The sequence below is a fragment of the Pelophylax lessonae genome (genome assembly GCF_965119305.1).
Source record: "Pelophylax lessonae genome assembly, chromosome: 13".
In the NCBI taxonomy this organism is placed as follows: Eukaryota; Metazoa; Chordata; class Amphibia; order Anura; family Ranidae; genus Pelophylax; species Pelophylax lessonae.
In genome coordinates, this window is record NC_138780.1 from 95,969,933 (window position 1) to 95,982,340 (window position 12,408).

At 40.8% G+C, this 12,408-nt stretch overlaps 1 protein-coding gene across 2 annotated transcripts in view; it reads left to right on the plus strand.

The window, feature by feature from the left end:
* HEATR5A (HEAT repeat containing 5A) overlaps positions 1-12,408 on the plus strand; it is a 277,280-nt gene that overhangs the window by 123,017 nt on the left and 141,855 nt on the right. For both annotated transcript variants that reach the window (XM_082275260.1, XM_082275261.1), the window contains exons 13-16: positions 4,493-4,602; positions 4,735-4,898; positions 5,963-6,135; positions 7,384-7,489. In XM_082275260.1, coding sequence (XP_082131386.1) covers positions 4,493-4,602; positions 4,735-4,898; positions 5,963-6,135; positions 7,384-7,489 — 553 coding nt within the window. The remainder of the gene's footprint in view (positions 1-4,492; positions 4,603-4,734; positions 4,899-5,962; positions 6,136-7,383; positions 7,490-12,408) is intronic.

Consider the following 12,408-nt stretch of genomic DNA (forward strand, 5'->3'; position numbering starts at 1 on the left):
GTTAACGGGTGTTCCTCGGCACTCACCTGGCCCTGTGAACAATCCAACCCATCTGGCACTCTAGATTCTGACATGGCAAGTATTTTCTCCAAAGACACACTGACACAATTGACATAACGTTTTGTTATTTTACTGAAGAGATGAACAGGTATAACTCAAAGGTAAACCGGTATAACTAAGATTTAAGAAGAGACCAATATCAGTCGGTTAAACCCCACCAAACTTAATGAGATTCAACAGAATGACATCAATATGAATGTAAATGGTTAATAAAAAATATCAGTGATCATTGATAACACAATTAAACGGGGTCTCAAACAAGGACTGTCAATACTTATGGCAATGTTATGATTATGGCCCAGAAGAAAGGTCTTTAGGAATTTTAACAAATATGGAATTAGTTCTAACTAATAGCAATTTAAAGTAATGTGAACCTGTCCCCTTTAAGGCAAAGCAAATGTTAGGTCCCCCTCCTAGCAAGGCCTTGCTAAGTCTTCGCCGGCAGTTGGAGCTCTTATCACTGTCCAATGTGATATTTGTAATCCTAAAGTAATCATATGTGCAATACTGTCTATGATCAGTGTGTTAGTGAATGAGGATTATACTTGCGGTTAGGATATCAGGCAGGCACCGCTCTCTGATGTCCATATGTGTGTGGATCCTGCAACACAGGCGATACACCCTCCCACGCTCCTGCGTCTGGGAGCAATCGGTACTCTGCTACCCTGGTCAGTCGATTCAGCCTCCGCTCCCTCTCCGTTCAGCTCCACTGGATCTGCCACCTCTGTGTAGTAACCAGCATCCTCACTGCTGAAGACGAGCTCCGCACTCACTAGGCTGCGTGTACTATGCCCCAATCACCGACAGTGTCTAGATACGCCACTTAGGCTGGTCTGCACTCACTGGGTCCCGGAAGCAAGTGAGAGCGCACACTGTGTAGCAGATAGGTTTATAGGCTTTCCCATGGTCCTTCACTTAATGCTTTCTGGGAATATAATTCCCTCAGTAGTCCAAATAACAGTCTGCATCCAGTAGAGAACTACATCTCCCACAATCCAGTTCTTCCACTTCCTGCGAGAAGCCAATCCTCCTCTGAACGCAGCCTTAAAGAGGAAGTAAACCCTCCTCTACAACTTGTACCTATAGGCAAGCCTATGATAAGGCTTACCTATAGGTACTGTAAATATCTCCTAAACATGTACCGTTTAGGAGATATTTACCTTACATGTCGCCAGTGACGTCACTGGCGCATGCGCTCTGAAGGAACGGCCGATCGTGCCGTTCCTTCAGAGCCCCGTGCCGTGACTGTCGGCTCCCGCGCGCGTGCGCGGGAGTGACGTCACCGCGGCTCCGGCCAATCAGATGGCCGGATGCCGCGATCCCGGAAGACAGGCGACTAGACATGTCGCCCGTCATAGAGGTGAGTGAGCGGCACGGCGGGGGCTCGTTCTGAGGTAAGTATTGCATAATGAGCTAATATGCGATGCATACTAGCTCATTATGTCTTTCTTTTGCAGGGTGTAAAAAAAAAAAAATAAAATTTATACGAGTTTACAACCTCTTTAAAGGGGCACTCTAGTGACACCAACAATAACGGTAAACCGAATATAGATATAGATATATACACTTTTATATTATGGTAGTCCGGTCCCGGTTACATGTGCAAAAAGTGCAATAATTAAATAAGACCATAAACAATTCGGTGCTTTAAAAATTCATAAGTCCTTAAAAAGGTAAAGTGTCAGTGCAAAACAAATCGCAACATTAGTCTCTTAGTGATAGAAGTGATGAATCTACTCGTGCTCCCCCTTCAGTTCCTCACTCACTAGAAGACTAAACCTCTGCAGGGGTCAGAGGCACCAACAGATAGTGAAATGAATGATCCTATATCTCCTCCACCGTCTCCCAGGGTCTGATCAGTGTTTCTTTTCCTCACAGGGTATGCGGACAAGAGAGGAAACTCAGTGTGAATCCGTAGCAGATTGTTTGTTTATTATTAAAACAGAAAACGCACTTACAATGGTAAAAGGAATTCAAGCCTTTAAGAAATATGTTATTCACGGAACGCTGAGCAACCACACAGTATAAAGACTGAGAGGTTGCCCAAGATGGCACTGCTCCTAATGACGTCATTCTGACGAAACGTGTATGGTGGAGACTAGAGTTTCATCACGTCGCCTCCGGTTCTGAACTTCTTGTCTGTGGAACGCATGTCGCTCATAACATATCTCCTAATGGCTTGAATTCTCGTTACCATTGTAAGAGCGTTTTCTGTTTTAATAATAAACAATTTGCTATGGATTCACACTATGAGTTGCCTCTCTTGTCTGCATACCCTGTGAGGAGAATAACCACTGATCAGATCCTGGGAGACGGAGGAGATAAAGGTTCGTGCATTTCACTATCTGTTGGTGCCTCTGACCCCTGCAGGGGTTCAGTCTTCTGGTGGGTGAGGAGCTGAAGGGGGAGCATGATGAATCTACACTTCTTCTATCACCAAGAGAATGATGTTGCCCTTTAGCGATTTTTTTTTTTCACTTGATCACTTTACCTTTATAAGGACTTATGAATTTTTAAAGCATCAGATTGTTTATGGACTTTTTTAATTATTGCACATTTTTGCACAGATGAGCACTTTCCCTTGCACTGGATTTACCATGATAGTATGTGCATAGCAATTTAGTTTTTAACACTGCTATAGTATATATCAGTATTTTTTATGTTTGCACTTTATTATTGGTATTATATGGGGTTTGTGCAAAAGGATTATGTACAGATGTATAGTTGATCACTTCCTATTTAATTGTTTCACCTGTTTTGGGATTTATGAGGATTACACATATATAGGCAGCGCCACCTATACCTCTTTCTCTTATTCATTTCCATACCGCACTTCCTGGGAGATGTGAGGTAGGCAGCCCATTTCTTGTCCATACCATAGCGTGGAATTATAACCAAATTTCATATCCCTTTATAGTGTGCACTTGTCTCAAATAACCACTTTAACCACTTTAGCCACTTCATCCCACTGCAAATTTTGACACTCACGTATATATGTAAAAATCTAATTTTTAATTTTTTTTCTAATAAATTTTTTTTTGCCAGAAAATTGCTTAGAGTTGCCAAACATTATATATACAGTAAACCCCCCTCCATTGCGGGGGTTACGTTCCGGACCCAGCCGCGAAAAGTGAAAATCCGCGAAATAGAAAAACCCTACTAAAATGCATTGTAGGCATGTTTTTTTTTTACTGTCACTGTACGTGTAAAAGCATTTTAAGGTCTTTAAACACACTTTTAAAACAATAGAAACTCATTTAAACACATAAAAGATACTGAGAGACATAGCAAGAGCTATGGAAAACACAAAAATATTTAATTTCTAATGATTTATATAGTAAAATAACATTAAAAAAAAAACGCAATATACCGGGACCGCAAAAACTGAACCGCGATGGAGCGGGGGTTTACTCTCTCTATATATATATATATATATATATATATATATATATATATATATATATATATATATATATATATATATATATATATATATATATTTTTTTTTTTTTTTAAGCTGAGGCCCTAGAGAATAAAATGGTCACTGTTGCAATTTTTTTTTTTTTGTCACGCGGTATTTGTGCATCAGTTTTTCAAAGCAAATCTTTTGGAGAAAATACACTTGTTACTCAGAGCAAATAGATGCCAAACATGTCACGCTTTAAAATTGTATAGGCCCATCGAATGGTGATAAACTACAGTACATAAAATTATCCATAGGCGACGTTTTGTTTTCCCGTTGACTTGTATAGGAATGTTAAACCCATCTCATAGACGCACACAAAAAAAAAAAAAAAAAAAGCCTCTCAACACAGACCATTACAGTCATTTTCAGTACCAGATTTTACCATCAGGTGGTGCTGCAAAAGAAAAAAATTGTGATTGGGACCTTGGGACCTTTCTTCCAGTAATCCCCAGAACCTGTTGTTAAAGTTTCAACACTGTACCATTTACAGACTTTTGGAATTCACATTTTTCCTGAATTTTTTCTTTGAATATCTGATTTTCACCAGTGTTGCACATCAGCAGTAACACACTGTAAGGCCCTTTTTACACTTGTGCAACTTGTCCTGCGACTTGGGACTGCAAAGTCGCATGACAAGTCCTACTCCGTGATTTCCAATGAGTACCGTTCATATCTGTGCGACTTCAAATTGCAGCGACTTCAGAGAAGTCCCTGCACTACGTTCTGAGTTTTATGCGTTTTGAGGTCCATAAACCTCAACATTACACAGGTATTACTTCAAGTCCAGTCAAAATCGTGGGAAAATATCACGACTTTTAGGTCGCACAAGTGTGAAAGGGGTCTAACTCAAAATTATATTTGTGTTTGTGCTTCTTAAGATGTTTTATTTAAAATGCCTGTTTTCCTTCATCTTTCTGTTCATGCCATCTACTATCTTTTAGTAAATAACCTTTTTCCCATGATTAGACTACCCAGCTTACAGAAGCTGTATGGAAACCCCCTGAAGACGTGTTCTGTCCTATACAGACTAAGGCTGTACCAGCTACTCAAACAACTTCCTCCCAAAACATATGAAGGTGCTTGTATTTCCTATATAATTTTACTGAAAACAATAATGTTTTAGTTTGCTGTTTTATAACAAAATTGTTAAAGATCTAATTGTATTAGCAAGTCTTTACAGTCTTTACATCGTTCTGTTTTGGAAACAGGTAGTATTTGTGCTGTTCTAAAGGAACTGGTTGCTGACCTGTCGTCTCCAGACTACACACCTAGTGGAGCTGCATTCCTCCTGCCATCACTCTGTCACCCTGATGACCTAGTGCTGTTGGGACCATCATTGCGGGAGAGTAGTCACAGAGCTGTTGAAGAGCAGGTGAATTGTATAAGAACTGGTCTAATGGATATAGCCCAAATAATATTGCCCAATTTACATATTTTGTGTTGCTATTTATTTGCCTGTTAAGGGGATACATATATCTTAAGCTTGCAGTGCAGGATACAAGCAACATATTTGTACACTTTGGGTTATAGGTGCATACCTTCAGGTGATTGGACGCACATCATTCGTTGTCATACCCCGACTGTTTCTGAATTAATGTGTTCCTCAAGAGACTAAGAAAAAGATTTGTTGATAAATACAAATATCTTAGTGTGTTTATCAAAACTGGTTAATACCCTAAGGGCTCTTTCACACGGGCGATCCGATCAGATCCGCCTGTCAGTTTTTTAGGCGGATCTGATCGGATCCTCCATGCAGCTCTATGGGGCAACGGATGTCAGCGGAGACACCTCCGCTGACACCCGCTGCCATCCGCATCCGATCCTGTGCGTGAAATCTGGACGGATGGAAACCCTATTTTTCCATCCGTTCAGTAATCAGATCGGATCGGATCAGATGAGAGCGGACAAGCGGTCCGCTCTCATCCGATCCCCCATAGAGGGCAGCGGGGGCTGAGACACCTCCCTCTCCGCTCTGCAAGCGGAGACGGAGCTGTCATCCGCCGGCTGAGCGGGGATCGCGGATCGATCCCCGCTGAGCAACACGGATCCGCCTATGGAGGCAGACCGTGTGAAAGAGCCCTAAAACATTATATTACATTTGTGCAGGGCAAGTGCAAAGAGAAAATGAACGTTACATTGGCTTCCTTGGTAATTTTTCAAAACATGACTCCAGGCTGACAGTTAAATGTATAGTTAAAATACGCATTTGTGAACAGTTTACCTGCCAAAATGCATGTAATTAAGTATAGCCGCTTTTATGCTTTAAATATTCTTGCCTCTGGCAACAAGATAATAACTCCGTGATGGTTGTGTTTAAAGTTTTCTTTCAGAATGTTGACAGTTCAGTTTTATGCTCAATATGCTGACAGTGTAAATATATTAATATGATAATGTGACCTTATTTTTCTTTTTCTTAAACACCCCTTTGCTATCTAGCTTCTCCTCAGCAGTGGGATTGCAGGTGGTCTAGAATATGATACCCATGCAGTTTATCAGATGCCCTCTGAAGGAAAGTCGGTACCCACCTCCCTGCCTCCAGCCTTCACCGTCATTCAAGCTGCAGCCGCACTCTTTGGCGTTTTGCTGTCAAATATGCCAGAGTCACAGAGGTAGGGTTGTCTATGAGATGTAAAGGTTGCACATACAGTGGAGAAAAAATGTATTTGATCCCCTTCAGATTTTGTAAGTTTGCTCACTTACAAAGAAATGAAGAGTCTATAATTGGTATCATAGGTGTATTTTAAATGATAGAGACTGAATATAAACCAATAACCCAGAAGAAACAAATGTTGTAAATTGAGTTACAGTTCATTGAGTAAAACAAGTATTTATTTCTCAAGCAAAACATGACTTCGTACTTAGTGGAGAAACCCTTGTTGGCAAGCACAGAGGTAAACATTTCTTCTAGTTGGTTACCAGGTTTGCACTCCTCTCAGGAGGGATTTTGGTCCACTCTTCTTTACAGCTCTTCCCTAAGGTTCTTAAGGTTTCTTGGCTGTCACTTGGCAACTCAAAGTTTCAATTCCCTCCATATTTTTTTTATAGGATCAAAGTCTGGAGACTGGCTAGGCAACTCCATGACTTTACTTCTTGAGCCACTCTTTTGTTGCCTTGGTTGTATGTTTTGTGTCATTGTAATTCTGGAAGACCCATCCATGACCCATCTTCAGTGTTCTGGCTAAGTGAAGAAGGTTTTCATCCAAGATTTTGTAATACATGACCCCATCATTTGGCCCCTCAAAGCGGCAAAGTTGGCCTGTACCTTTAGTAGAGAAACAGCCCCAAAGCATAATGTTTCCACCTTCGTGCTTAACTGTAGGGATGGTGTTTTTAGATTTATAGTCAGCATTTTTCTTCCTCCAAAATTGGCGAGTCAAGTTAATGCCAAGAGCTCAATTTTGGTCTCATCTGACCACAGCACTTACTCCCAGTCCCTCTCTGAATCATTTAGATGTTCATTAGCAAACTTCAGACAAGCCTGTACATGTGCCTTCTTGAGAAGTATTGTGTTACCAATGGTTTCTTTGGTGACTGTGGTTCTAAGTGCCTTGAGGTCATTCACAAGCTCCTCCCGTGTAGTACATACTGTTGCCAGTTGGGGAGCCAGAATTTTTGTTGGTTGGTAGGGGATCAAATACTTATTTTACTCATTGAACTGGATTTTTGGTTGATTTTCTTTCTGTCTCTATCATTTAAAAGACACCTATGATAACAATTATAGACCCTTCGTTTCTTTGTAAGTGGACAAACTTCCAAAGTCTGCAAGGGATTAAATAATTAATGTTTCCACTGTAGCTATTATTTTTGTTATTTTCTTAAGAACATAAATTGTCAATTTCTTCTTTTGTCACCTGTAGAGTTCAAATCTTGGAGCAGTTGATGGATTCTGTCAAGCAAACAAAAGGCTCCCGTCAGCAGAGTATCCAGCTTTCAGCTCTTACAGCACTCTGCTGCTTCCTCAAAGTAAGTATTCTTGTTGAATAGTTTCTGGATTATGACTGACTGTTATAATTCAGATTGTTGGTGGAACAATTTTTTTTATATGTTTCTTTTACTACTACTTGGTTACCATATTATAATTTGATAAAACAGCCCCTGTAGGAGGATAGATGCTAAAAAAATTGATTTATCTGTCTTCTCTTTTTTCACTCTTTGCTTAGTGCCAGTTTGATGTTAGAAAAAATGTAGGTCTACTCTTAATTAAGATATTTTATAGACTTCTGATTTTTTTTTGTTTCATTCCATTTGGCAACTGTAAAGCCTGGTATACACGATAAAATTATCGGACGAATATTAGTTCGTTTTTTTGTTGCATGCTAGTCTCATATCAAATTGAAGAGGTTACTCAACATACAACAGAATACAACTTCAGAAGTGATGTAATGTGTTGAATTGTTTTGTAGGTTTCTTTTCTTTTAGAGCATGCGTAGTTTTGCTCTCAAGATTTTTTTCGGACGTAAACTGTACTAATTAAAAGAAAATCTTTCGTTCTGTTCATGTATAATAAAAATGTTATAGCCTGCACCTTCAGTTTTTTGGCGTGTAAGGTCCTTTACCCTACTCTGACTGCTTTTGTCTAGTGACTTTGGCTGATAGACACCGGCAGTCATTTAAGTTGGAGCCCAGCCACTCTCCAGCTTCTATATAATAATAGCCTCCTATAACTTGGGTTCCAGCTTTCTAGAAGCTTACGTTTTAGTTTAAGTCTATCTGAAATAACACCTCTGTATTCTAGATTTTTCTTAGTGTTTTGCAACAGTTGGGCATGTTGTAAACTTGTTTCAGATCAGTAACTAACTAGGCAGTAAAGCCAGAATCAGGATGCAGCATGATAGCCTGCCCCTTGAAATAATAAACAAAGTCCTTTCCCTTATTTCTGTTTGCAAGTTCATTTTCTCTCTAATCTATACTATGACTTAAGAAAAAAATATATATATTTATATACTTTAAATATTCAATTAATTATTCATGTGGACATGATTATGTAATGTAGAAAAAGGATATATTTCAACTTCTATTGCAACCTTTTTTTTTTTTTTAATCTATGTTTCTTTCTTGTCTATTGAGAAATAAAAAAAAAAGTCAATAACTGTCAGGTTCTCCTGCAGCCTACATGAGTATTGAATACTGGCAAACCAAAAAAATGTAGGCCAGCCGATGTTAACCCCTCCTACTTCCAGCATGCTGATGTCCTAAAATAATCGTCATCTTTTTTTTTTTTTCTGCTAGGAAAAGACTAATTATTTTATGCTAACTTTTTTTCTTCATTTAAGATTTCTTATTACATTGCACCTTGATCTGCTTTCTACATGACAGCTATCTGGATCAGCCTTTCCTCAGCCTAACTGTGGAATTTTGTACCCTGTACCCTAACCCTGTGGATTTTGTACCCTAACCCGAAAGTTATCTTAAGGCACTGTATTCTGTTTAGGGCACTTTCCAGACTCTGTTCTAGTAGCAAGTTGGCTGCAGAGTGCTTTTCAGGTCCAGAGCCACTGCCTTTGCCTCAGCACTTGCCTGGTCTTTGCAGACTTACTTTGTGAGAAGGTTGATTCAACTGAACCCTGGAAGCTACCTTGTTTTTTTGAACCTCTGTGCGCCTTCAAATTTCCCACTTTCTTCAGAAGGGGTTAACTTTGAGGCATTGCTTTTTGATGTCATCTGCCACAGTCCACACCCTCTTTTTTTTTTCATTCTGCATTGAGGAGGCACCTTCTTGCTTCTCCTAATTGAAATTCTTGGTACTGCTGCCCACCCACCCACCCACAGTGCCCACTCTACACCTGCTACCAGCAGTTGGGTTTATGAGTATCTGAGGCCTTGCAGTATTGCCTTACTGCCTTTGTTTGCAACAAAGCTTATTCTGTACTGGATGCCCAAGCTTACACGGCACTAACACCGTCAGTGCTGCTTGCAATGAGCCTACTGATGCGGCTGACATCTAAAGCTTGGAATCTTCGTGCTCGCTATTACTAGAGACCATGCCATCTTTGAAGTCTTCCCCAGTTCCACATGGCCATCTCTTGTGCTTCGAGTGGGTTGTTACTTCAGTCATTAATTTATTGGCCAAATAGCACAGATGTTTGATTCTGAAGCTTCTGATTCTCAGCAGCTTTTCCCTGCAGATTCTGTATTTTATCTGCCTGTAGTTTTATCAGCCCTTGAAATATCAGCTGCTGAGTCTATACGGCTGAGTCTCTCCAGTCCTTGATGGACAAAACTGCCTCTGAAAAGTCAGTCTTCTGCCATCACTCCCAAACTAAAATAAACTGTTTTAACCCTTACTGATTTGGTGGGCACCACTTTGAAGCTAGAGGAAAAGTCTGTTTCTTCTACCTGTGGTGTCCCCTAGTCTTCAGAACTATAACGCTCCTAAGACTGTCTAGAGCTTTCCAGGGCACCCACTGGTCCAAACCTTCCTTTTATGGTGACTGGAAATATCCTAATATATGTACTTCCCAAGCCTTATAACAGTTTGAAAAACATCTGTATATGCAGTATACTGGTGCACAACAAAGCACTTCACAAGATGAACAAGGTATTTTCTGTGCGCCACTAGTATAGACTGTGAAAGTCACTGACTGTGTCAGAAGTGCTGATGCTGACAGGTGTAGAGCGGAACGCTGAATGACAGCAGCGCAAGTTAGTAGACTCCAGTGTAAACCCCTATCTTCCTCTAGCAGAAAAGCTCAAAGCTTAGTTTAGGAAGACACTGGAGGCCGAGAAGATTCTTTTGTTTACCAAACATATATTTGAAAAGAACTTTAAATGGGATCCCTGATGAACGTACACAATACAAACCAGTAAAAATCCACAAAATGTATTACACAAAAGTATTAAAACGATATTGAGCTTTATGAGAAATTCTAGACATAAAATCTAAAATACATATGCAACAAAGGCACCGAATGACCCCTGAGGTCATACCTTTGCACAAAACGCATTAGCCGAAGCTTACATGCTGACATTATGCTGCCATGTCTACAACAGCACCCATTGATATAAGTTCAGCCGCAATTTCCTTTTTTTCTTTTTTTTTTTTATTGAATATTTTTACTTCGTGCTGTCTGGCATGCGGATGATATAATAATAACTATGCTATGTTTTATTCCTGTAGCTCCATGTAGTGAGCATTTTCACCTCTAAATAGCAAATATGGTCATTATTGCCAGCTGGTGGAGAGAAATGAGGGAGACCATATGTGTTTAAAGGGGACCAGAGCCGTTGTGTGGAAAGGGAGAACCAGGCCGCACCATATTGAGAAATGAATGCTGCTTACATTTATGTAGCATAGTGCCTGGTGAGTGCATTGTGGTGGTGGGGTAGTGAAATTCATGCTCAGAAGGTGATATGTGCATGGCACATTCTGGTGGATTTGGTGGAACCAGTCAACATTTTCATGAACTATTGAAACATTTTTATTTGTTTTATTCATCTATTATTTTATTTTATTCATCTATACTGAACAAACTTATAAACGCAACACTTTTGTTTTTGCCCCCATTTTTCATGATAATCCATCCACCTCACAGGTGTGGCATATCAAGATGCTGATAAGACAGCATGATTATCGCACAGGTGTGCCTTATGCTGGCCACAATAAAAGGCCACTCTAAAACGTGCAGTTTTATCACACCGCACAATACCACAGTAGTCGCAAGTTTTGAGGGAGCGTGCAATTGGCATGCTGACTGCAGGAATGTCCACCAGAGCTTTTGCCCATGAATTGAATGTTCATTTCTCTACCATTAGCCATCTCCAAAGGGGTTTTAGAGAATTTGGCAGTACATCCAATCAGCCTCACAACCACAGACCACGTGTAACCACACCAGCCCAGGACCTCCACATCCAGCATCTTCATCTCCAAGATCGTCTGAGACCAGCCACCCAGACAGCTGCTGCAACAATCCGTTTGCATAAAAAAATAATTTCTGCACTAACTGTCAGAAACCATCTCAGGGAAGCTCATCTGCGTGCTTGTCTTCCTCATTGGGGTCTCGAACTGATTGCAGTTCGTCATCCTAACCGACTTGAGTGGGCAAATGCTCACATTCGATGGCGTCTTGCACTTTGGGGAGGTGTTCTCTTCACGGATGAATCCCAGTTTTCACTGTTCAGGGCAGGTGGCAGACAGCGTGTATGGCGTCGTGTGGGTGAGCGGTTTGCCAATGTCAACGTTGTGGATCGAGTGGCCCATGGTGGTGGTGGGGCTATTGTATGGGCAGACGTATGTTATGGACAACTAGTAACAAGGAACATTTTCCTTGTTACCAATTTTCCAGGGGGACAGCATTAAACACAATTCATATATCACCCCACACACACTCTCTTCCCTGTATCCCTATGTTATGGACAACGAACACAGGTGCATTTTTTTAATGGCATTTTGAATGCACAGAGATACCGTGATGATATCCTGAGGCCCATCGTTGTGCCATTCATCCACGACCATCACCTCATGTTGCAGCATGATAATGCACTGCCCCATGTTGCAAGGATCTGTACACAATTCCTGGAAGCTGAAAACATCCCAGTTCTTGCATGGCCAGCATACTCACTAGACATGTCACCCATTGAGCATGTTTGGGATGCTCTGGATCGGCGTATACGACAGCGTGTTCCAGGCCCTGCCAATATCCAGCAACTTTGCACAACCATTGAAGAGGAGTGGACCAACCTACCACAGGTCACAATCAACAACCTGATCAACTCTATGCAAAGGAGATGTGTTGCACTACGTGAAGCAAATGGTGGTCACACCAGATACTGACTGGTTTTCAGGCAACCTCCCCCCCCTGATCCCCCCAGTACAGTAAAACTGCACATTTTAGAGTGGCCTTTACTGTGGCCAGCCTAAGACACACCTGTGCAATAATCGTGCT